This window comes from Teleopsis dalmanni, chromosome 2 (assembly GCF_002237135.1).
Source record: "Teleopsis dalmanni isolate 2A chromosome 2, ASM223713v2, whole genome shotgun sequence".
In the NCBI taxonomy this organism is placed as follows: domain Eukaryota; kingdom Metazoa; phylum Arthropoda; class Insecta; order Diptera; family Diopsidae; genus Teleopsis; species Teleopsis dalmanni.
In genome coordinates this window covers 42,606,221-42,633,696 of record NC_051847.1, presented here as the reverse complement: position 1 = coordinate 42,633,696, position 27,476 = coordinate 42,606,221, and the positions used below count along the sequence as shown (strand labels likewise).

Sequence of the window (27,476 nt, the reverse complement as noted above, 5' to 3'; positions counted from 1 at the left end):
TATGAAACTGAAAACAGTTTAAATAATGATGTGTTTATGATGTGTATCAGGCGGAAGTCTATGGGGTTTAACCAAAAGAGAAAATATTTGCGAGTACGAGTCAAGAAAACGCAGTTTTACAGCACTGCTGGCACTAGGCTCACTAGGCTGAAGTAACTTCAAAACTAGTGCGGAAATGTCTTCAACTTCTCAAAGATTTTGCTGAAAGGAAGCGGGTCCACTTTATAGTATGAATGCCAGAACACAGTTTATTTGGGGAAAACGAGAAACCCGATGAATTAGCCAGAAAAGAGGCGGCTCCATACGACCTTTTTAAAACTTTAAAATTTATGAATAGCTGGAAGAAGCAGTTCAGACTAATTGGGATAATGTAATTGCCTGCAGACAAGCGAAAGCATTCATGTCAAATCGCTGCAAAGCCAGAACTAGGGAGCTATTAATGCTGAACAGAAAAGGCATCCGACTTGTCACAGGGTTTTTCACTGCACATTTCTGAGTTAAAAAATATCTATTGAATTTAGGTATACAAGCGACGATAGCTGCAGATTTTGTCACGTAGAAGAGGACATAACAAAACACCTTCTGTATCATTGTAATGGTCTTGCTAGGCTCAGACATCGGTAGTTGTCAACTGCCTATCCAATTATAACGGAATTAGGTAACATCTCTGCAAAGAACATAATGGCACGTTGAGATATACTTCCCCATAGAAAATATTAGATAAAATTATATTAGTTATGATAAATGTAATTAGAAAATAAATAATTGTATTTTATGCTATTCATTACGTACACATTGTGCCCTAATACTTGAATTGGGTTATTGAGAGATATACATATATATATACATATATATAAAGATATTTGGTATAATATATAAAATGTACTTTGAAATGTTTATATTTTTGAAAAAGGTGTTAATGTAATAAAAAATTGAAATATGAAATAAAAATCACATTCTCCAAAATTGTTATTCTAATAACCAAAAGAAATATATATATATAAATATATCTATAGATATATATATGTAAGTATAAGATAAAATCAAAAATTTTCCAATATTATAAAAGTTGATAATTGTGGCAATTATGAGAGTAACGCGTTTTATTCATAATTGTTTTGGTATATATAAAGTTTAAAAATAAATAAACAAAAAATAATAATAATAAAAGGAAATGCATTCATTGAGAAACCGAAAACTGATAGTATAATTAGTAGTTGAGTATAAAATTAGATTTTAATTACGAGAACTGATTAGATATGACTTAAAGTCTTAATCACGTGCTGATAACAAAAAAATCTATTTGATATTTGAAAATTAATTATCATAAGTAAATAATCAATCATTCTATTTTATTTTTAAATATTTAATAATAATTAATGATAATTGGGTATTATTTATTTTACTGCTACATTGTAAGATTTATATATTTTCTATTTTTAAAACTTGAATACAAAGCAATTTTAGGTTTACGAAATTTACATTCCATATTTGTAGAAGAAAATTGGGGATTTTATATTGTTTTGTTTTGGAATCATAAAAATTATAAAATTATTTTCATATATTATCATATACATATATTCATTCATATATTATATATATATAATTTTTACAATATTTATTAATTAATTATTAATACCTTCGTTTTGATTTAGTATTAATTTTGATTGTGTCTACGAATAAAGATTTTTAGCCTTATGAACAGTGATAGTATCATCTTTATTCAATTGAGTTTCAGCTCCCTTCTATGTAACAAGTTTGATTAATTTTGAAAATGGAAAATTATATACGCACCCTCCATACTCCAAACTTCTTGAACGTTATAACTGGTTAGTTACAATTTTCCCATTTTCTCCAGCGTTCCATCTAACGTTCAATCACTCACTGTGCTAACAAATGTGTACTCAATTGAACTATTGCATCATTCTACTGACATACAAAGTTTCGTTATTGGATATATTCATCAAGTAAATCTTTACATACATTAATAATCTTTAATATATACACGATTTTTATATAGTAAGTTTCCTAAACCTTAGAATACATTAGTTGTAATTTTACCAAACTTATAAACGCTTTCTATTGTTCAATTGATCTACGGCTTTATTCTATAAAGAAAGAAAGTTTCTTAAATCTAGGACGGATTGACTCACTACACTTACAAATGTGTATTTAATTGAGCTATGGCTCTATTCTACCATTGGATCAAGTTTCATTAAACTTGGAAATGATTAAATTCAATCCTTGGATAGTTTTACCATTAATATACACATGCTGTTTATATAGCAAGTTTCCTGAAACCTCAGCATTTTCACACACTCCTATACTGCCTATCCTGCCATCAATTGTTCAATTGAGTCACTGAACTAATAAATGTGTATTCAATTGAACAACGATTTTATTATTCTACGGATGGAGCAAATTTTCTGAATTTTAAAACAGGTCTGCCCATCCTTTTACTCTCCCTTAACATGTATACGACTTCTATATATATTTCATCTTAATTTCCTTATAACTCTTACAATTATTTACCATCATGATCCCTCCAAAATTATAGACCGGATATACTTTTTATCAATCGATTTCTTTGAGACTAATACCATATTTCCACTTGTCTCATTTAAGCAATTTTGCTTATTAAGATGGATGATGTGGATAAGTTACCAGTTTTCAGTGGTTTCCAAGCTTTTTTGACCAAAGACCACTATGATATTTTTGTTTTTAGTAAAGACCACAAGGTTTAAGAATAAGAATTCAGCTATCCAACGTTTATGAATAAAAATATTACCCATAGAGTAATATTTAAATATTACTGTTATAATAAAGTACGGTTCTAATCCGGATAATACTTTTCTGAATTTTTATATTCAACAAGTTATATGCATACGAGTATGTATATTAACGCAATTATCTAAATTACTATAACTCGACATTTTTTAATCTACATATATTGTAAATTATAAATGTATTAAAATTATAGTCAATGTCAGATGTCAAGATTTCTTCTGTTTGGATACACTGTAATTGCTTTAAAATTTATAATTACTTTCAAATCGTAGAATGAAACGCAGTGCCCGCCGGTGGAAAAGTTTAGAAATTCGCGTAAAAAGCCTGCCCAGCCACTGTACATACAATGTACATGTACATGCCAATGTAAAAGTACAATGACATTAAGTGCAACTGTTGTTGCTACTATTTTTATTTTATTGTTATTGTTATTATTATTGTTTATGGTTACTTCATTTGCTTGCTTTTGCAGCTGCTAATAATGTAATTAACATTGCAAACACAATTATTACGAGTCTCGTGCTCTGTCGTCAAAGCACGAAACACAAAACACAAATTACAAAAAAACACAGCACTCGTATATTGCAAACTGCCTCAAGCGTCGCAGCACATTTTCGTATTAATATTCCCCACAAATAAACAAACGTAATAAACGATTTTAAATAAATAAAAAAAAGAAGAAAAAAACTAAATAAATAATTGAAAAAATATAAATAAATACAAAAACACAATTATTACAGCAGATAATATAATAACAAATAAAAGTAAGTCGAATGCAACCATTCAAGCTGTACGTACACTCACTATACACTGCAACATATATAGTACCAAATATATGCAGTAAAATTGTTGAGAAGCGCCATGTAAACATCTTTTTATGAGTACTTCGTTAGTTCACATTAACAGATAATTAAATGTTAATATTAATTTATTATTTGTTTATACGTGAGTACCATAAATTTTAGAGTATTTCCAACAAACGCTATAGCAATTAAAAATCAATTGACAAAAAATTTTAATAGTTTAAAATAATTGAATAGCTTGCACTTGTTAAATTTGAACTAAAGAAACAACCTATTCACACTAACTAAATGAGTTTAAAGCTCAGGCTTGCATTCGACATAAATGAATTGATTTATTTATAATGAGCTGATTGTTTGACAAATTATGCTAATTAGCGGGCTCAATGACCAAATCTTTGTATTAATTTAAATTAATAGAATTAATGTGAAAAGTGAACAACAATAAAACATAATTGCAAGATTGATACTATGGAAATCTATTAACTAATAAGCATGGTGGATATCTCAAGCAAAATACTTGAAAAAAATAATTATCTTATTAAAAATTTTTAAAACTAAGTTTCTTATGACCGGATTTGTAGTAACAAAATGACACTTACATATTACTTTGGACAGAAGAGAAAGCATTTAACAACACTTTAACTGACAAACCAACCAACCACAAAATTCGATATCTCAAAACTAAGCTATGTCGGCTGGAATAGGTAGACTGGAATAGGTTTTTAACTAAGTCGCAAAATTTTAAGCATTTCAGATTTTCATAATTCATTGATAATTCACATTACGCTTTTCAGAGCAGCCAGTGTACAAGCAAAAGATTTATTTATTCTTGCATTATATATTTTCTAGAAGTATCTACAGATATTTTTCACGCTTTCCAAGAGGTTGGAAATAGATGCAAATAACACTTTTATAGGTCCCAAAAGATTCAGTGGAATTTAAAAATACTTTTAACAACAACTGGATTGCTGTTGAATCTCTTGTAATGCATGTCTATCTGTACTCGAGGGGGAGAGTTAGACCTGTTGTCTAACACTCTTTAATTTTCTCATTCATATTTCTTCTATAGTGAACATACCTAGTAGAAATAGTTAGACTTACAAGGCCTAAGTATTTATACAGAAAGAATTCAGTTGTTTCCTTTTTGTCTTTCTCCTTGCAGCTCCTACATTTTTGGTTAAAAGGGAAGAGGAATGGGTGCTAACTGCCTGGTGGACTGTTAGGATTATCATGAGTTTAACTACTTCCATGCTGGCTCTGTACAGTAGTATTTTTGTACTCAAATTTTTGTATACTAAACGTAAGCACACAATATTTAATTTTCATTATATATAGCACACAATAATTTAGTACATAGCATGTGACAAAGTTAAAGTGCCTTAACATATTTAACTGTAGGGTGCCCATTAATACAAATTCATGTTTAGTCACAATTTCATAAGAGAGTAAAAATAGTTAATAGTTCCTCAAATAAAACTCGTTCAATTGAAGGGGGTAAGTGTAAGAGTTAAGACGTAATAGTTGTTTGTTTTCTTTTCCCACAAAAAACAAAAAAAAAACAAGAAGAGTTGATTGGCAATTAATTATTATTGCGGGTTATTACTGTAACCGGTAGGGATATAAATAAACAAACAGTAGTAATACTTAAAAAAATTGTTTTCATTAGTGGGCCAGGCCAGGCCAGGCCAGTTTAGTTAATAGATTGCGGGGCGCAATTTACAAATAATTTAGTTAATTGAATAAAAAGGTTATTAGCAAACAAAGTATTGTGTATTAAGTGTAAAATAAGTGTATGCATATTATTTTAAAATGACAAAAATAAAAAAATTAATTTTCCATAAAACAATTTCGTAATTAACTTCATCAATTATATATTCAAAGTAACACAGATAGTGTATTCGTTAGAGATATTTTTAGAAAAGCGAAATAAAAGGTATTGGTTTCATGTGAATTACAAATATTTAACGTTTCAGATATATAATTTTTTCCAATCGTTAGATTATCTATTTGTTTGTGTATATGAGTTTAGTTTTTATATAATATATATTTTAAATAAAAGTTACTGGGTTACGGATATAAACAAAAACTGAAAGAAATTCAGTTTATTTAGTAATCTGAATATATTAAATCATGTGAATTACATATAACATAACACAATAAATTAGTTACAATATTAAACTTTTTTATACAATTATAAATATATAAATTATATAAATATATATAAACATAAACATATATTTATATCGATAAATATGTGCATATATAATTCATTTTAATTCACCATAAACTTAGATTCCATAATATCTTATATTTATTGTAGGTAAATTCTTTACAGACCGGTCTAGACTCAAGTAGGAAAAAAGTAAAAATTATGAAAAGCGGATATGAGGTTGCATCTACTCCTTTCTTTCGCTTAGAAACCGAGGACTTAGAATATATGCAATCAATAAAATACTTTGTAAGCAACATATAATAAAAGCAGCGCAAAGTTAGGCGGTAGTAACCAGAATCAGTAAGGCTAGAGGTGTTTTTTGACACAATATATATATATATATTAATACATATTTAAGAAATTAAACTGCAAAACTCAGTATATTTCAAGGTAACACAAAGACAGTTCTAGACAATCTAAAATTCGCTATTATAAACCAATGTCTATTAAAAATTTTGCGCAATTGGTGGGCTTGTCGATCTGTGAACTTACACATGTCGAATCAGAGCAACCAGCGCCATGTCAAAAGTCGTTCATGTCTATCATGACCAGATTGCACGAATTACTTTTCGAATTGAGTCCGATGCAAACGTATTCTCTAGATTTGGCCCCCTTGTGATTACTACTTGTTCGCAGATCTTAAAAAAATGTTTCAGTCGATATTGAGGGATGTTAAAGAGGAAAAAATGAATCATTCTATAAGACAGGTATCGAAACATTAGCCAACTGCTAAAATGGTTGTATTATTTTTGAAGGAGACTTTTGACTCTTGAAAAGTCTCAAAAAGTCTCTTGAAAGAGTCTCTTGAAAGAGACTTTTTGAAGGAGAGAGTCGACTGTAAAGTTGGATTTTGCACAAAAGTGGTTGTTTTATTGGTTACACTATGGATACATTTTATCTTTAAAAAAATATTTAATTAATAGTGTAAATATTTTTTAATAAGTAATTGACTTTGAGGTGCTATGTTTTTCTTTAAAAAGGAAGCTATTTATTGTTCACACTTTTGATATTTATATATCATATCTTATCTACTCTAAAAACAAATAGTAGATCACTTACATTGGGAAGTGTAAAAATATGTTAATAATAAATAGCTACACTATTCACAATAAAAATATTAATTATCATTTTATTTAATTTATTTGAAGTTTTAATTTTTGATGTGAGTTTTGATGTAAAATCGCGCAACAGCCGGTACTGCGACCAGAAGAAGCCTATTGTACCAATTTCACTATTGCTTACACAAACCCCTTTAAAGCTTTGTAAACAAAACTAAATCTAGAGAGGAACTCTTAATCTGTTCTGGTGATAGAAATTACATATAAAACAAGTTTCTTCTGTGCGTTATTAAAGCTAGATATCAATATTTATATATATATATATATATATACATATGTTAAATAAAAAAATACATGTTAAACTGTTTAATGCACCGCTCAAAAGTTAAACATTTCCAACATAATACCATGGGTAAATGATAACCGCAAAGAGCTACCGCAATGGCATTCATAGCTCCATAAACTACATGGCTTTATAATGTTCAATCTGGCCAACTTTTGTGTTTGTCTATATAGACAACATGTTTGTTTTTATACACAAACCACATTCAGTTAATGAATGTGGTCTTCAACTACACGAAGTCTAATTATTGCAGCTATGGTTTTTCTGTATGCAGAACTGTGCTGTAAAACTTTAACAGGACATTAACATTTTTATTGTACAAATGATCAGTGACTGTTAAACTACATTTAACATTTTCTAAAAAAAAATCTTTTAAAGGAATTGTTAATGTTAAATATCTCCTGTTTTAAGATTTTTGGAAATTTGTTACATTTGTAAAAAATATTAACATAATTGAAATAATTAAATTAAATAATTAAATAATAATTAATTTAATTATATATATTGAATTGTTGTGTTTTTGAATTGTTTTGTTTTTTTGAGGGTTTTTTATTATTATTTTCTACATTATAATTTACTTTTTTAAATATAAAATTCATGCTATTTTTAACCAATTTAATTTTATTTTATTTATCTTGTTTAATTAGCATATCACTTTTATATAATTCAATTTATTTTTTTCTTAAATTAATCGCAACAGGGCAGGTTTTTTTTATTATATTATATAAACAAAATAATATCTCATATGTAGACGAAGCTACTTTATCTGGTATTTACCATTTGATATGAACAAAAAACTAGTGTCATATTTAAAAGACACCAATTAAGAAATATTTAAGAAAATAAATATTTTATTTCATTTCAAAAAATTATATACATTTAATAATTGCATATTATTAAACTTTTATGATTTTTATATATTATTTATTTTTTTATTTTATTTATTTACTTTATTAATTATTTTTTATTTATTTATTTTATTTATTTATTCAATTTAATAAGAAGCAATCCCAACAAAATCCTTAAATTGTATAATTTTTATAAAATTATGTTAAATAACAGAAGACTGACTGCTTGAGCAGTCAGTCCTCCTTGCACTTGAGAACACATTCGAATGGCAGCCAACAAAGGGTAAAACGTGTAGCAGCATTAAGGAAAAAAATAAGTACGGTTAAGCCTTTGTTTGCTGATTTCAAAATTGCAAAAACAACACAACAACAACAGAATAATGCGCATTGTTGCAAGTATGTTATATGCGCCTGCACTGCAGTGATGTCTAAACTGTTTTTTATTTTTTTTGTATTTTTTCATTTAACATTTATACGTATTTATATGGGAAATTATTATTTTATTTTATTTTGTATTGATGTTCATAATTTATTCCATATTTAAGCATTTCAACTGCAGTCCATGGCGCGGCATGTACAACAACAAAATGCTTAGTATATGAGGTGAAGTAGGAAATATTTACCTTGCCAGTCTTGTAAGAGCCATATTCGCTTTAATTTCTGTTATGCTGTGATATCAATAGAAATCCATAAAATTTCTTACAGAAATGGTATTTTTCGTTTTCTTCTATTTGAAAATTTTTCCTTTTTGACGAATATTCCTTTGGCAGTGTGTTAACAATTTAACATTTGTTAATACCGATTTCTTTGTTTACTTTTATGTTAAATTTTTAAAAACCATGCTATGTTTTCGTTTGTTTGTTTACATCTTTTAATTTGTGATATTTTTTGTTTAATTTGTTTAAAAAAGCTACTTGATTTAAAAAATTTTGTCATACGTATAAAAATATTTCAATTTTTTTTTTGTTTGTACAAAAATATAGTAATTTAATAAACAAGTCGGTTTGCTTTCTTTTATTTATTTTTTAATTCAAACAAAAACAAATACAGCGGCGCAACCGTGAAAAAAATAACAGCGACAACCCAAGACGAAGTCACAAAACGCACTAACTTCTGTTTGCTGCTGTTGGTTGCGGATGAAGGAATTTTTAAAGATTGCCGACAGCGTAGCCAGATCGTTCAAAATAAATAGTCATTGTGTATTACACAAATAATACACACAATAATTCAGAAAATGTAAAATGTTATGGTACACTTAAAATATATATTGTCAATTCAGTTTTTTATATTAAAAACATATATGAAATGTATATATAATTAAGACAGATAAATATATTTATATACTTTAACAGTTTAATACTGTATTCACACGATTAGCATAATATTTTAATATCAGATGTTATTTCGATTTATTTATTATTAGTTTCGATTGCATTTATGTAAAAATGTTGATATTTGATATTAAGATTAAATCCTAATACTGTATTTTAATATCAGAGGTACTTAAGGGCTATTGAACTCTTAAAATAAATCAAAGGATTTTATATATATGTATGTTTATTATAAATGTATCATGACTGTTTTTAAATAATTAAAGTTATCCGAAATCATCCAAAAGAGTTATATATTTTAATCTATTCCAGTTAAGGTCAGACTACAGAGTTCAATAGCCTAAACATTTAGCAAGCAACATTCATTAAGTTAGAAAGCAAAGAGATGAGCAATGCAATGGAATTATATATGTCTGTTAGATAACTACGAGTATCAATAAATTTTTTTCAAACGGTCGATTTAATTCCAGTAGTTACGATATAATTCAGATCAAATAATTAATGCTGACAAAAAAAAATTGAAAGGTTGGTGGATATATAATAGTGCTGTTCAAGTAGCGCAGAGGCGTCATATTGATACGATGTGAATTAAAAATCTAAAACTTACTAGCGTATATATAATTTCTCTTAAGATCTATATGTATAGGATATCCACCGGTATTATTAGTTTCGTAAAAGTATTAATTTACTTTTTTCACCTTGTTTTTTTCTCACCTTTATTCATTTATTATCCACTTTCTAAAACATTTCAATTTTTCTTTAAGAACTTTCTGCAAAACTTATATGAATATATCAAATATATTTCAGTCCCTTATTTCTCGATCCCTCATTCATCCTTCATACCACCGTCGATAAGCATATAGCTATGTAAAAAAACCTATTGTTTGATTTTACTGTCATTTTGTTTAAAATAAATTCTCTTTTTATTAACATATATATAAAATAATTTATATATAGTTAAGTATATATATATTTCGTGCGAATAAAATTTTAGTTTTTCCGCAAAAAATTAATTAATTGAAATTATGTGGGACCAATTGGAACGATACAAAAATCATTTCATTCAGCACGACGATTTAAATATCACCGCTGGCACCATTAATGAATTGGTCCACAATGGTAGGATTCAGAATTTCGGTTTACCTTTTTTATATTTTACACTTTTTATCAAGAGAAAAGATATGGTTTTTTTTTGTATATTAATTTATATTTTAAGAATTTACCACAATACGAAGAAAACGCGAGTTAGTCTCCACTAAGAAGAAACCATGGTGCGAGTACCCAAAAACTGACTGTCGCAACTCGAACTATTTCGATGATCGGACACAATTGGCCTATGGTTGGTTTGCTCTACCAAAACTTTTGGTTGAGATGAATCACGACGACTTGAAGATACGTTGGCAAGCCACGAATTCATTTTCTGAATTTGTGTTGAATCCAATAAATGCCGAAACAGCCATTCATGAAATGGATATAATGCGCAGGTATCTATATCCTGGTATATTATATTATTATCTTCATTTTATAACTTATTATATATTGTGTATGAAACATATAGATTGCAAAATGCTTTACATCGTGTCAGAAGATCAGATCATGAATATGCAAAAAGGATTGAAACAAAGATTTTGGTGTCCTTAGGTGTATATCGTTGTATCTATATTTTATAATTTAAAATTTTTTTGCATAATACTGTGATCAAAAAATAAGGTAAAATATCGAAATAAGGTGAAATATTTGGTTCACCTTAGGCACGGTATTAACTTGATTGGTTCCAGAACATATGCATAGATCCAAGTGTCTTCTCCATTTAATATGCATTTAATCATGTCTTGGAACCAAACGAGACTTCACAGTTTTCAGACACAAAACATCTTTCAAAATGCTCTGGATTAATTTAAATGAAATACTATCAGTACCAGCCTGTCTCTTATTATGGCGACCTTGATGGACAATTGCTTATGGATTTTATCTTTTTTGAATTGTTTCTACCAATTGTAACATATTTTTTGTGATACAACCTAGTCCCCGAAGTCCTTCTACAACATTCTTAAAGTTTCTCCAACAAAAATTTTATTATACGAACAAAATTTGATGTGGAATCTTTCCTCAAGAAAATCAGATACTGTCAGGACCGCTAAATTAACTTTGGGTTGTTCACAAACCACATGCGTAACTGATATACATCTGATATAGGTGTCAGTGACAGTACTACTAACCAGAAAAAAAAAATTGCTGGACTTGAAAAGTCAGCATATATGATATGAAAAATATCATCTTGTTTTTTGATCACTGGTATTTCCAGCAGTCTTGTACCTTTAAGTTCTATAATTAAAATAATAAAGTTTATTTAATATAATTAAGTAATTAATCAATCTTTATAGAAGTTCTCACACGCTACATAGCAGGTGCTGGATTTCTAGTCAGACGACCTATGCTATTAAATGAAATTTATAATATATTATTAAATGAGGAACCCAACTTCAATTTAGTGGCAAGCATTGTGCGAAACATCACAGAAAAAGCCGTTGGTAAAATAAAAATTTATATTTAAATTTTTTAATGTCATCAATAAAAAAAATCTCTAATCCATTTTAGTGCTTCTGTATGTGTTAGCGGAGACTGATGTTTTTGATAAGGTAACAAAAATTTTCCTTAACGATCGTTGCAAAAATTGGTATCCTAGTGCATTGTGGATGCATCTATCGCATTTTCTTGAAATTATTCCAGAGAAAGCATTGGAAAATGGTTTCTTTGATTTACTATATGAACGGGTCTTGGCGCAACATGCTCACTTCCATCGTCAGGATGTGAAATGTTTTGCCTTATTATTGCGTTGCGGGGAAGGTCAACGGCTATTTGATGAACACGATGGAATAAAAATGGTATATAATTTGATCAAATATGAAAAATTACCTCATTCCGAATATAGCGTTTTGTGTCTGATGAATGGTTTATTAAGCAAACGTGCTATGTGGCGGGTTCGGGAATTCACAGACTTACCATCTATTTTAACTGAACGTGCAAAGGATACCTGCAATGAACGTTTGCAACTTTACTGTTTGCGGGTAATTATTTATTATTTATTATTTTTTAAATCTTAAATCTTTTAGAATAAAATTAATTGAAAGGAGGCATAACAAATCTACAGGTCAAGGTGTTATATCCCTTTAATAATGATGATAATAATGCTTTCAGATTGCAACACAAAAGATTTATTAAGGATATAGTTTATAGTATATTATAGATATTATATTGGATATTATAGCTTAATATATATTATAGAAGATAGTAGATATAGTACATATAGTAGATCAATGTATTATATATTATTATATTGTGTCCTAATATCAATGTAATATAATACATATATATATAATATATATAATATGATATAATATATGATATATATATATATAGTATAATATATATATATAATATGATGTAATATATAATATATATATATATGTAATATAGGTAGTATTGCTTATTAAGGCTGTTAATAAGAATAATATACCATACAAAGAGCATCCATATAAATGATCTCAAAGCTATAAATTCGAACTTATTTGTAGTTAATTCTTCCATTATTCTAAAAATCTTCTATAACTGAGTCACGAGTCACGCATTGTGTCCTAAGGCACAAGAAAGCTATAATTGCTGGCACCAATAATCGTTGATACTCACTGTACTCTGGCTACTTTGGCTACAGTAGCCGGCAACTGTTGCTCAATAATGTGTAGTAGTAGTTCATTTTTTATATTTAAATTAAATATTTAATATTTCTAGCTACAGCTGTCACTAGCTTTTGTACCAAACGCACGATTACTCTGCAGAAGCTGGTTGTATATGTTAGATATGGCAAAAACGAATTTAAGAAAATGCACTTCTTAATTTCCAAAGTGTGCCATAACTGCTGCTCATACTTACTTAGTTACTCATGTCCTTCTCTTCTAGTGGAGCATAGGGCCTCAAAACCTTGAAATAGTATTATGTAGCCGATCTGTTTTCATGTTTTCATACATATATCCATTTGAGTCCAATTGATCTTTGACCGAGGTTGACTACAATTAAAGTCTTACTCTTCCTTAATCCACTCTTCTCAAAAAATAACCCTCTCTTTCACATTTCTTTTACTCAACTTTTCCTAACCCATAATGTCGTATTGTCATTCCTTTCATGTTTCATGATATATCTTCATTGATTATTATAACCAAAACAGCATTAAGCTGAAATCGTTGGATATGTTATCCACAAAATCGGACTGCGTTTGACACTATTCCTGCTTTTCTATCTTTATGGGTTGTTAGGGTTGCCAATTGCTAACTTTGTTTTAGGAACTAATTGTTTTTATTCAAATAACCATAATATTATATAATTAATATGATTAGCGATTGTTTCTTCCAACACATTAAATTAATTTTATTAAACTATTTTTATTCAACTTAAGAGGAATCAGAAACAGATGAAAGATAACATTAGACAGAAAGCTATAGAGGAGAATTTATTCCGTTAAAATCTTTAAAACCTGAAATTATGAAAGTAAATCCGACTGCTTTCGTATAGCAACCTAGCTCTCATAATCTCCATATTCAATTACTTATAAAATATCAATTTCCAAATTCAAGCGATTGAGATGTAGGTATCACTGAAATGTATATTTCCTAGAAGAGATTCAAAAATTTTAAAAATATTATATAGAGATGAAAAAAATATATTTATATATTAAAACATAGATATTTAATACATAATACTAATTTTCTTCCAGATTATTCGTCTGTTGGGAGATATGCCTTGTATGAAACGATATATCCGCTTGAACTGTGAAAAAAGCATCAAAGACATGATCTGTCTAAATAAAACCAATGAATGTCTCAGGGACAATATGTTAAAATGGCTTAATACTGAAATATATAACTGAGAAAGTCAAGTTCCTAAATTTAACAACCTGAAATTCATTTCTAATTAAAATTAGTGAAAATGTATTAATAAACTGTTATTGTTCTGTGAGTTCAAATTTATTTTTTAAAAATAAGAATATATTAAAAATACTGTATATAGTTTAGCTATTGTAGAAAAAGTCACGTTTTATGTGGTCTTCAAGAGCATAACCGTAAATACCATCGTCATTTGAATTGAGGTTTGAATCAAAAATGGGAGTATGCCTGTGGGTTGAAGAGAGAAAGAGAGAAAGAAGTGATATTTTATTCTATTTTGAAAATTAAGTACACTTACTCAGTGTTACTCATGTTGTGATGGATTCTGTCATAGATTTTGTTGATTCTTAGGTTGTCAGCATATTTATCAAAGTTGTCACAGAAAGCCTTTATGAATGGACTAACGGGGGCATTTGGTGTTTTCCAATAGTTAGTAAGGCGTTCTTCTGGTTCGAGTGCGAATAAAGTAATGGTTTGACCTACATAGAGTATTTTTGAAGTACTTTCATTCTCTGATGGTATATAATGTTTGTAATTTTCGATAACGTTTTGATTTGTTTGTATCAGAAACAGACGTTGTTTTCTTAGTAGCGTTTTATTTTGTTGTATATGCGTTAATAGCTGTTGATTTATATAGACTGTTTTATTATCTGATGTTTTGATGAGATGTTTGTAAGGGTTTTGATTATCCAACACAATGATGACAATGTACTTAAATAGAGTAAAATTTGCCGTTGCAACTGAAATTTAGAAGTAAGAATTAATTAACATTTAAATAAAAATAAAATTTAGTATGAGTATGCGAAAGGACATATATATATGTTTATTCACTATCAAGTTACCAACAAAGGGGCAGGCTTAGTATTTATAGTATTAGAACAATTCCAAAGTTTATGAGGAGGTAATTTCTTTTCATCCATTCAGAATGAAATGCAGATAAAAGGAGACCTATACCACCGATCTAAATGGATCCACTTAGACTCATCGTGTTATTGTACCATATAAGCGAAAACTCATAGGTTTAAAACCACTGGGAAACTTTGGCAAAGCTTAAAATGGTAATTAATGGGAAGTCTTGCGGTTGGTCAAGATTCTTAAAAAAGAAAGCTCTGGAATAATAAGGGGGAATCTACCATCTGCGGGGCAAGCACAAAGCAGATAAAGGCATTTTCACCTTCTTTTAACAACTGCAAACTTTCTAGTATGGCTTCCTAATGACCAAGTTATACCGGTTTAATCTATCAGGGCTATGAAAATCGAAGTCGCTTTCAGGGACTTTCAACCTAAAACGATTCAAGGATTGCATACAAGTAAGTAAAAATAACTTAAAATTGAGAACTCGCTGTAAATAAACTTGTGGCTTTGGTAGAAAAGAATGAGAATTAAATAAAACACGCATTAGAACTTAACCTGGCATTGAAATTTATTAGACAAACTAGTACCAATAGGAATATGTCCATCTAAGTTTTTCATGTAAAGGACTATTTATTTGCTGTTTATTTGTCTCTCACTCTCTTTTCTCTTCATATCACTCTTCGAGATTTTCGAGATAAGAGATGATACTCATAACAGGCGAATAAGATCGATTAGGTGCAATTTCTAATTGGTTTATAGTATAACTGGAAGTAAGTGGGTGTTAATTGAGACACTGGATGGGTATATCTGTTTTATTGTCTTGAACATTTCGGTTTAATCTTTCGAAAAGTATAATATTATTTTTCAAATATAAATTAAATTTTTTATTTTTATTTTGTTTAAAAAATGCTGTATACTTTTTGTCTAATGCTATAGTATACGACCAATGGGTGTAGATCCTCTTAAATCATTTTTTTTTAGCTGCCTATGTATGCATGGAGGCTACCCTTTCTGTTTGCAGCTTTCTTCTTCGTGAAACTCAAATGATACAGTTTTTATTAAAGTATTATATCTTTCTCTTTCTAACATTATCATTAAGTTTAACTCTAAGTAGTTTTTTAGAAATAAGCTTTGTGTGGATTCTTGGGAAAAACGTTATCAAATTTAAAAATAAAAAATTATGAGAAGTCTGACTTTTATTAATATTATTTTTTTTACTTACTCTCATCAGCGGCGGCTTTGAATTCTGCATATGTTAAGTTTTTATGCTCCTTAATAAAACAATTGTACTTTGTAAACGTTCTTGTAAGATAATTTATATCGTTTTGATTATTTTTAATATAATTGAATATAAATACATTATGTCTTGCGTTACTCATTTTAATTTCACAAATGTAAACAAAAAATAAATACAATCTTCCCGAAATCCGCTAAAAACCAACACCTCCCAACGCCTCAAACGTTTTCGAACTACTGATCGCATGCAAAATGTCACTCAGCCGTCAATGTTGATAGTAACAAAAAGCTATAGATTCAAAGCTTTAAGCTTTAACAATATTATAGCAGCCGAATACAGGTAATTCCCTTTCTTTATGTTCAGCAAAAATAATAAATGCTTTATTTATTATTTTTGTTTACGTTCAGTTAACATACTAAGAACTATAAAAAGACAGACGCTACTTATGAAGTTCGTCTATTTAGTTGACTAAGTACCTTTGAGTTTTAAAGGAGGATAGGAGTTTAATGCATCTTCTAGCAGTACTTTATATTTTGTACCTTAGATATTATATTTTGGTACGTTCATGTTATTCATAAATAAAAATTTTGTAATATTATTATAATTGCCTTTAATTGCCTGCCTTTCTCTTATCTATATGTGACACTGCAATACACTTATCGAAGATAAGAGAGCTTCGATATTAGATAATGCTTTATGCCCATATATATATATTTTTAGTGCACTAATGCACAATTTTCTTTAATAAAAATTATATGGGCATGCTGTTATGTGAGTCAGCACTACGCTAAAATTGAGTTTATTAATAAAGCACATATACACAATAGCAAGTCTGCTAATAATTGTATACATATCAAAGACTAAACATGGCCTTTGTACAAACAATCTGGAGAAACTTTTTTTCTAACCAATCATTAAGTAAACCATAACTATTCTAGTTAAAACATATAGATAGAAAGTTTAAGGTGAAAGTTTAAGGTTTCAAGGAAGTTGACAAATTTGAAAGATATATTATCATGAGAATTCTAAAATTGCACATTTTTATGTTGATATATAAATTATTGGTAAAAACTGGTGTAAAAGAAAACCTTTATATGTTTTAAATCGAATGCCCCACGTAGCTGTCGGCTGTATTCAGATCATTTTTGCTACTTTCAGTTACTGACTGTCCTTTCCATGTAAAAGCACAACAAGATCTGCAAGCAATACTTTCACTTCAATCAGTTTTGCGTACCGTAACTAAGTACGATGAATAGTCCTTACCACATCTCCTTTCTTAAATATTACTCTCTACAGACCTGGCAGAGTTTGTGACTTTGGAAAAATATTCGACATCAGGCCACAGACAATTAAGAGTTATAAGGTAAACAGATCATATTTCTTGAGAAATTTCCGTTACAGATTATAATGAAAGCTTTCATATTTTGTGACCATATATTTATATTTATACGATAAATTCTTTAAAAATATATTATTATTATTTTTATTATGAAGTTAAAAAATTTGCAATGGGATCTACAGTTTAATTTTTAACCGGTTCAGAATAATTTTTTTAATCCAATTTCCTTGATAAGTTGCGGCATTAAACCTATTCTATCGATTCTTATTTCTTCGTTTGATATAAGATGCTATAGCACGTGTGTTGTAAATATATTTAGGAATATGTAAGAAGCTTAATTTTGTTGGAGAATTACATACTTGGTATCCATAGACATATACTCGCGGAAAAAAAGAAAGAATTTTAAAACGAAATGTGTTTTAGACGTTTAATCTACGAAATTATATAAGGTTATGCTTTTTAGAAAAGAATAATCTGTAATATTTTTTGGGATGTAACATTTTAAAGCATGTTGTCATATATTACATATACAGTGGTTATGATCTTCTGGAAAAAAAACTCTGAATCACTTTTTGGGATATGAAGTTTTAAAAGTATAGATTGATCTACAATATTTTTGGAAATCTGAAATTTTTAAGGATTGTTTAAACTGTTAGATCAGTTCTCATTAAGACTAAATATGATTATGATCTAGTTCAAAAGAAACTCTGCAGTATTTTTTCGGATTGAATACTATCCATAATGCTTCTATTTTTAGAATTTTAGTGAGACGTAAATACTCTTTGAAACAGTAATAATTAATAATTATTTTTTCAGAATTTTGAAATTTTTTCGTGACAGTTCAATGACTTTGTTCTTATACCTTATATTGGGATAAGATCATAATCAGATTTTAATTCCTTAGAAACAATAGTTTAACTACTGAACAATTCATTATTAATATTATTTAATATGATTTAACAGTGATATCCGGTATGAATATTTAAAACATATTACAGATAAACTCAGGGTTATTTTTATTAATAATTATTTTCCATACGTAACTTTAGCTAAGTCGACATTAACGACTAAGAATCATTAGTAAAAAAAAAAATATTATACTATATCTCTTTTTTTCGTACGAACATATCCATCTGTTTAAAACAAACATATATGTTTATAGTGTTTATAATATAAAACAAATAAATTTGTATATATTTATTTATTAAAAATAAATTAATAATTAATAAAAAATTAATTTGTTAAAATTATTAAATTAGAGCGACTAAACATGCGTTATTGCTTAACATACCAACATGGGTTATCATTATCGTTGATTATTTCTTCTGAAAACGTAATTCATGACTCAACCCAATAAAATTTGTATATACTGGAATAAAATCATTAATTGACAAAAGCTTACGTTTTATGCAAACTTAAAGCACAGACAAATAATATAATTTTATTATTCTGTGCTTTAAGATAGCACGGAAACTTACACTAGCTTTTGTTTATAGCAAATCAACTTTTTTTATAGCACAACACGATTTCAATTTAAGACTTTTTCTAGTAACAAAGACCGTAATATTACGGTATTCCTAGCCAAACAATTTTTATAGTTAAATTCTGCTTATTTCAATGATCGTTTTATTTCTGCTAAATACGGTCTTCTTTAAGATTATTTAATATTTTTCTCAAATTATAGTCTAAAATATTCTTCCCAAATATAATATTTAGTCAACGTAAGATTGGCACCTGTTTCATCAGAGAAAAATCGAAATTGACAGAAGGTGGTAATGTATATGAGATATCTGCTCATATGAGATATCTGCCCAATGTCTGTATCTGTTATAATATATTTTTTATTTATACATAATAAATATAAATATTTTACAATATTTTATTTACAGAGTTTTTTAACTAAAAATCAAAATTCTTAAATGCCGTGTAGATCCCCATAAAGATCCATAAACTTTTTGTCCTTCTAAAAAACCCCGGAACATATTTTATTCCTTTATGAGTTCCTTTAAAACTCATACCCCTAGACTTAACAGATATAGTGTTAAAAAATTGCAACCCGAGACTAGTTCAGGATTAGTTCAAGTCGATGAAAAAATGAGGTATAAAGAAGTATATATAAAACAATAATACATCCAGTTGTGCTTTATAGTTGTAAAGCGTATTTAAAAGAAAGATAATATGAAGGTTAAATGGAGTATATTGTTTCAGTCGGTGCTTATTTTTTAAGAATTTTAACTTTTTTATATATCCGAGAAATGAAGAAAAACTGAGACATGAAAGATATCGTCAAGTTGCCTATATGCAGCAAAATATATTACGTTGATTTTTTTTACGATTTCTTACTTTTTGATATATTGAAAAAAAACGTCATGAAAATATGTGTCATATCTTTTACCCATATGACTCAATAATCTCTATTGGTACTGAGTCTAAAAGGTACTTGGACAATGAAATTAAATATTTTTGTTTTTGATGTATGACGACCATCTTATTAACAGAATTTTTTGTCAATTAAGTGTGGCTAACTGGATTACCGAGATAAAAAAACGAGGGAGTGCATTGGCATTTGCTGTGACAGTTAACTTGCACTTAAAATTCTTGTTAGCCCCTTCAGCTCTTCAGAGATGATCGGAGTACGAACTTAAATAGTGTTTCAAAATAAAAGAAACTATATCCGGGTCACACCAATGTCGTAGGGAAAGAATTGACTGATTGCATGACCAAGTAAGATTTTGGTAAGGCTTCTTTGGGCCCAGTATCAATGTGGGGTATCAATTCTGAAAGTGTCATTTATTGGGTCAATGACTTTGTAAGCTTTGCTTATAAGAGATGATCTAAACCATACTTATAAAAAGTCACGATATACTTTGTGAAGTGACTTAATAGGAAATTATAAAGATTTCTCTTACAACTAGAGAGAAAGAATCTGAAAGTGCTGTTTGAGATTTTTAGATGGTATAGCACGGGCTGACAAGATATGGCTACGATTGAAGTTATCAAAGCACCGACATGTCAATCCGTTACATGGCTAGATGATGTGGACAAATCGAAGCTTTTTCTCTCTTTTTGTCAAGCTTTTGCAAGAGCAGGGCTAAAACTGCTGGAGAATATCTTCTTTTATCTGATTTTCTTCGATTCTTTGTGGAAACTAAAAAATTCAAGGTAAGTTACTTGCTTGTTTTTTTATTGTTCTGGGCAGTGTTTTTATGTACTGACTTGTGCACAATGGTCACATAGACTGAGTGTTTTGATTTCGTTCTGTCCCTTAAAATACATCATGTATAATGTATTGAAGTTAAACAAAGAATAAACTATTACTCACAACTATGGACACCTATAATGACAGTGAAAACATTCTTTATTAACTTCTTTTTTAGACTTATCTGTTCTTTTACTTGGTATTTTAATTAATGTCAAATTTTATTTTATAATTCTATTCCGATTTTTATTGGATTTTTGCCATCATCTTTAATGGCTTCTAAGAACCTTCTTTTTATTAATATAATAATAAATTTTTTATCTGTGAAAGATCACAAAAGTAAATTTTTTTAAATGTTATAAAAATAATAATGACTTAATAAATTTAATAAATAATCTAAAAGTTAGTAAAATAAAGAAAAACAGCAACAAATTTTATTTAAATACTTGAAAACATATATATAATTTTAAAGATTAGATCAAAGCACTACTTGTAATTGGGCAGTAACGGCTATAGAATATTTTAATAGAAACCACTTTTGTTTATATTCTTATATATTATATATATATATATATATTATATATTTATTCTTATATTCCTTTATTCAAATCATGCTACCATCTTGCAAAATTCTTAACGTTTTTAACTTTGAGTATTCAATTTACCCCTGAATAACCGTTTTGTCCCAAAATTGCCTTTGAACAGTCCTGAGCTACCCCAACATTGTCAAGTGAACAACAACAATTTGAACTGCAAAAATCAGCTGTTCACATATAAACAAACCCCAGTTAAATTACTAGAGAGAGAAAAATTTATTTCTTAACCCCTCTCTGCTACTCTCTCAATGAGTTTGCATTAAATACCATCGTTATGAAGGAAGCTTTCTACCGTTAGTTCACTCACGGATGTAAAGCATCCGTACATCCGTTCAATGGCGTACTTGTCTATAAAAACGGTACAACGTCTTTGTCAGTCATTCAGTACGCGTTGACAGCGTTAACGGTGCGGTGCTTGGAGAATTTCGCTTGCCTACTTAGACACTTAAGCACGGATAAATCGTATTAGCTGTTTGTGCTGGAGAGCAATGGTACGAGTATTTTGAAAATTACCCGGTGGGTAATAAAGAAACTTCAAGTTTTGTTTTGGTTGAATTAAAATCTACTGCTGTGCGTTGCTATTACGTGACGGCATGCAAACGTGCGTTACGCTAACGTGCATCGCCTCATCGTCGCATCGCCGCATCGTCGCATGTGCGTCAGTTTGTGTTCGCGTGCGTTTGAGTGAGTGTGTTGTTTACGTTGGTGCGTTCACGAACGGATTCGTATGTGGGTAAATGTGATTTGTGCTCGGTGTTGTGTCAGTCAGTTCGGTGTTGGCTTTCGTGTCGTTCGTTACGTATCCGTCGCTCATAACAAATAAATTTTAATTTTCCGCTTGTGCTTTTGTTTATGCAATTTTTTCTGCACTTCCTTATGCGAAAAGGTGTGCGTGCTGCTTCCATTTCCGGTATCGTTAAACAAAGTATTCCATATTCGTCTGCATGAGTTCATCTGTTGTGAATCCGTGAATCCTTTATAAACTGTTGGTTGTTTTTGTTTTTTTTTTTTGTGAGCTGTGTTTTAAAATAAAGTTTATTTCTTTTGTGGGAATTATGTCCTTAATTTCGTAGCTCTTAATAGTGACTTAAGCCATGCAGCATAATAAAATGCAAGAAAGTTTTAACAGCAAAAATTAAAAAAAAAGTTAACAAATGAATGGAAAAATAATGCAGAATGCAAGTGTGAAGTCAAACTATAAAATTTGCATAAAAAAATGATTATGGAAGCACGAAAGTGTGTGCCGTTGAAAAGGATTGCAAATAAAACGCAACTTTTTAATTTAATAAAAATTAAAAATAATTTACAAAAAAAAAAAATGCAGAGAAATCTAAAAAAGAAACTCATTGAAACATGAAATTCAATTAAAAATAAAAATTAATTTTAATAAATGTTCAAATAAAAGTCAAAACAGCGATGTATGAGTTTTCTTTTCATTAACTTAATTTCATATTAAATATAATATTATCATAATATCACAAGTTTTATTTGATTTTTAAAAATAATTTATTGTCAGTCAAAAGAATTAAATACGCATTGATGTTTCACAATATATTTGGAAACTATTTTTAATTTAGTCAATTTATAAGTAAGGATTGTATGATGGATACAATTTCTTGATATGGGTTTACCATTACAATATTTATATAAATATTGCTCTATTGATATTAATATCAATACTTGTCTGGATTGTCTGTCTGTTATGACTGTCATAGTCACTAATTGACAAAAGTCAAAAATGGCAAAAAAATTGATTTGACAGTCATTTTGTTGCCTCTAGAAAATATTGAGTATAAAAGAATTAATTTATTTTACATTTGAAATTAGGATATAAACACTGCACTCAGTCAGTTGACTATTCTACGAAGAAATTTAATGAAACCAAAACAGAATAGAAGGTGACTCTAACTTAAATTTCTTAGTTTTCCTGATGATTCTAAATAAATTAATTTAGTTTTGTTGTAAGACCAATATATAACCACGGTACTTATGGTAGTTAAATTTTTATTGTATGAAGAAGAAATTAGATAAAACCAAAACAGCATAGGCTATTTTTGCTCAAAATTTCTTGATTTTTTAATAAACCTAAGAAGACTGGGTTCACCCATAGGGATTATTTATACTAAAGACATTATAGTCCAACAATTTTGATCCAGAGTGTTTTTAACATTAGAGATAATTTCGTGTCAATGTCCAATAATAGACGAAAAGATTTATTAGTTCCCCACATTAGATCCAGAGTGTTGTTAACATCAGAGATAATTTCGTGTCAATGTTCTTCCAATTTATTAATATGAATTTATTTGGATCAGTTCGGTATATATTCTGTATATTCTATATACTAAACTAAATAGAAATTTTGCACAGTAATAAATTAAAACCAAAATTTTACTTTTGATTAATTTTCAATCCTTGTTTCTGGAGTGAAGGCAGAATAAGCCTACGGCACTCAATTAATTGGTCATTGTGAGAAGAAATAAAAAATTAATATAAAAGCTTAGGTTACTATGAGTCAAATTTCTTATATATTTTCATGAATATAAATCCTGAGCATAAACATTTGTTATACTAAAGATATCATAATCCAATAATATTAATATAGTTCTTGCAAATGCTGAACATTCACAGATTAGGTGTTCTCCACAACCTCGAGACATATTTTATATGTTAAATCGGTTGTGATACTCATAGTAGCCATGTCATATATGCCTCTATTATGATCTGGCGTGATGACTTCAATCACTACGGACCTTTAATATCATGTTAATTCTTTGATTCCTTATGTCATATATCTTAATATAACTTATATCCTAATCTATTAAATCTCAGCTTATTTTCGTAAAGATTCTTTGCCGAAAGTTTTGCAAAATTGTTTGAAAATTTTATCAACTTAATAAATATTAATATTAAAATTAGTCAATAGCTGTCCTTTAAAAGGCTTAACTACGGATATTTTGGGTATATTAAATACTAAATATCTATTTAATTATTTTATCAAGAAACACAAAAAAAAATAATTAATACTTTTGATATTCATTATATATATATATTTAGAAACTTTATATTCATTCAATTATTCAACCAAGAATCCTAAACAAAATATTCAAAAAAATTTCAAAATAAAATATCAAAGTCTATATTTAAGATTTTAATAAAATAAAATTCCTTAATTGATAATTTAAAATTTAATTTAAAAAAAAATATAATATATCTGCAGTCAACACTTAAGTGTAAATACTTTGAAGTTTATTTTTGAAATGATTTATTTTTGTCACTACATCCTTTGTTGAACCTTGACCTTTGCTTTTGATACTTGAATTCTTAATAAAGAAAATATCCTTTTCTCCTTTGGTTTCCTGTTAAAAGGGTTCAGACAAATATTTTAAATTAACTAATGAAACTTTAAAAGGTTAGTCAATTTATAAGTGAAAAGTTAAGGATGAAATTACACTAAAGTTCTTAATGGATAAATGACATTAAATATAAAAATTGCTTTCCCACGCATTAAAATCAAAATATACATATAAATATGGATCTAGCAATCCAGTTCCTTATCCTTAGTTAACTTTAAAATAAATTTTAATATTTACTTACAAATAAATAAGTAAATATAATTTTTAAAAATAATTTTTTTATTCTTGTTTAAAATAAATTGATTAAGGATGAAAAATTATAATCACAACAATAGAGATAAGTCATTAATCTTGATTTATCTGAAATGAAGCATTATGTAGTGGGAGAAATAAAGTTTTTAATAACTTTCTTATGTTAAAATTTCGAACTAAAGTTGATGATTTGTCAAGACTGATAAAAAAAATGTTTATATAAAGTTTAGAATTAGATAATATTTGTTATACAAATAATGTACTTAAATATGACTCATTATAATAAGCAGTGTTTTTGAAAGTATTTTTAATATTTCATCAAGAAGTTAACTATTTTTACATACTGAAATTAGTAACCCATCTATACTTTTATTATTCACGAGATACATACGAACAGCGTCCATATTTCAGTATTGGTTTTACTATTATATTATATAGTAGGATCTCTGATTTTTCAGAGACCTACTAAATTTTCAACCGTTCAAGTAAGTCATAATACCTAATTTGAGTAGTGTATAACTTTTTAGATTAGCTTATTTAACAGTAACAAGTAAAGGTTAGAATAATATCCATCCAACTTTAATGAACATTTCTAATGCTAATCCTATAGATCTTATTTAAGAGGTCTGAAAGTTGTAAGATATTGTTAGCTTCAGTGACATATATTATTAGATATAATTTCTATTTTTCTTCTGATTCATACCATACATATATTATTATAGATGTAGACGTATCTATGAACAAAGGTCCATTAAGGGTACTTGTTTGCATTTAGATTGGCTTATCAGAAATATTACTTATTAACAATTATTTAGATAAATTCCAAAAATTAAATTAAATTTAAATATTGTTTAGTTATATATTTAAATAAATAAATACTTTCAAAATATTTTATTTTTGTTTTATTTAACATAAAATATATAATGTCAACCAACAATGTATGTTTTCATTCCACCAGTTGAAATTTGCAAACTTTTTTGTAGGTTAGCCGTTTTGCTGCAGGTGTTTCATGTGCACCTCCCTCTTCCTTCCTTATTTTGGGTGTTGCTTCTTGTGTTGACTGACATTTTCCTGTCAAAAACATTTTAATTCAAAATCAATATTCCTCCTTAAAATAAAGAAAATGAAAAGATTCTTTACTGAACTTTTGAAACTGTCAAACCTCATAAGACTTAGCCCTCTTTAACGGCAGATTGGAAAACACTTGTTAATGTCAATTTGAAGTAACAAATCACTTAACAGGAAAATAAAATAAATGTCAGAATAAGGAAATAAAAAACAATCGTAAAATTGTGGTCGGGGATATTAAATGCAAATAATTCCTATGAAATCTGATATATTTTTTTTTATATTAAATCAAACAAAGTCAAAAATACAAATCTTGACATTTAAGTGTACCCGTATATCTTTCATTTGGTAATAATAATAATGTCATAACTCCAAGTTTGGAAAGTTTTGAGTGACATTAATTTCGGAAGAATTTTATTTTACTTCACTTACTGAAATAAAGAAATATTCCATGTTTAAGTTGTTAATTGACTTTTTAGATAGAAAGAAGTTTGAGGTACACAGCATGAGAAAATGAAGATGTCAAACTTAGATCCCGCAATACTTAGGCATTAATTGAGTGAAAATTTATAATAGGAATAAGAAGAGTTATGGCAACAATAGAAATATTATTTTCACCTTTTTTTTCAACCAAAATTTTGATATATAATGTTTCTCACTGCAAGACTTACTGCAGTTCTTTCCGGTCATTGGTGTATAGCTACCCACGCAGGGAAACTGCGCATTTCTCATAATCCTCACTGCAGAAGTTGTGGAAACCCGCAGAAAAAAAAAACCATAATACATTTTCTCTATGAATGGCCGGCTTTGGCGTCCAGAAGATATAGGTTCTTAGGAAGATACTTCTTTGATAGTTTATCAGACTATTCATCGGTGAAAACGAAAGACCTGTTAAATTGGAATAGTAGGATGGATTTAGTCTTTACTCTTCTATACTAGGGTTCTTGCGAGAAATATGGTAGCAAAATAGCGAAAAATTGTTAATTGGGGTACATGGAATTTGTCTAATAGCTTGCCACTGCAATCAAACAACCAACAGTCTGTAGTCACATCTGACTATGGGATTTTCATAAATATTATTTATAGAGCCTCTACAACAGATCTAAATCTTACTTTATTAGGAGCAGCATGTTAAATTTTATTCTAGGAATAGTTTACGTCATTAAGTTCAGCGTCAATGGTTTGCAGGTTCTTGAAGCCCGATCCATTTACGGCGCTTAATTGAGATTAACGACGTTATTTGTTGATAAATCCGCTT

General features: G+C 28.4%; 4 protein-coding genes across 4 annotated transcripts in view; 2 read left to right on the top strand and 2 right to left on the bottom strand.

Annotated features, from left to right (window-relative positions):
- Positions 1-9,182, bottom strand: part of LOC119677654 (ERI1 exoribonuclease 2-like) — a 38,860-nt gene extending 29,678 nt beyond the window's left edge. The window contains exon 1 of the mRNA XM_038089102.1: positions 8,675-9,182. Within this exon, the coding sequence (XP_037945030.1) occupies positions 8,675-8,697 (23 nt within the window). The 5' untranslated portion in view covers positions 8,698-9,182. The remainder of the gene's footprint in view (positions 1-8,674) is intronic.
- LOC119677656 (ERI1 exoribonuclease 2-like) overlaps positions 1-27,476 on the top strand; it is a 327,184-nt gene that overhangs the window by 220,257 nt on the left and 79,451 nt on the right. The gene's annotated exons all lie outside the window — the stretch shown is intronic.
- On the top strand, positions 10,365-14,359 carry LOC119677655. Its single transcript, XM_038089103.1, has 6 exons — positions 10,365-10,501; positions 10,599-10,866; positions 10,941-11,023; positions 11,767-11,913; positions 11,981-12,450; positions 14,151-14,359. Exons 1-6 carry the CDS (start codon positions 10,408-10,410, stop codon positions 14,301-14,303), a joined length of 1,215 nt encoding a protein of 404 aa, XP_037945031.1. The 5' UTR covers positions 10,365-10,407; the 3' UTR covers positions 14,304-14,359.
- On the bottom strand, positions 14,395-16,629 carry LOC119677660. Its single transcript, XM_038089108.1, has 3 exons — positions 16,397-16,629; positions 14,618-15,059; positions 14,395-14,547 (listed from the first exon to the last, which is right to left on the bottom strand). Exons 1-3 carry the CDS (start codon positions 16,551-16,553, stop codon positions 14,445-14,447), a joined length of 702 nt encoding a protein of 233 aa, XP_037945036.1. The 5' UTR covers positions 16,554-16,629; the 3' UTR covers positions 14,395-14,444.

Excerpts from the sequence above, each read along its gene's own strand:
- LOC119677655 (XM_038089103.1), top strand. The coding sequence starts at position 10,408 with ATGTGGGACCAATTGGAACGATACAAAAATCATTTCATTCAGCACGAC. Across the intron at positions 11,024-11,766 it reads AAAGATTTTGGTGTCCTTAG|AAGTTCTCACACGCTACATA; the intron begins GTGTATATCGTT and ends CAATCTTTATAG. Across the intron at positions 11,914-11,980 it reads CATCACAGAAAAAGCCGTTG|TGCTTCTGTATGTGTTAGCG; the intron begins GTAAAATAAAAA and ends AATCCATTTTAG.
- LOC119677660 (XM_038089108.1), bottom strand. The coding sequence starts at position 16,553 with ATGAGTAACGCAAGACATAATGTATTTATATTCAATTATATTAAAAAT. Across the intron at positions 15,060-16,396 it reads CAAAGCCGCCGCTGATGAGA|TTGCAACGGCAAATTTTACT; the intron begins GTAAGTAAAAAA and ends TCTAAATTTCAG. Across the intron at positions 14,548-14,617 it reads CACAACATGAGTAACACTGA|GCATACTCCCATTTTTGATT; the intron begins GTAAGTGTACTT and ends TTCAACCCACAG.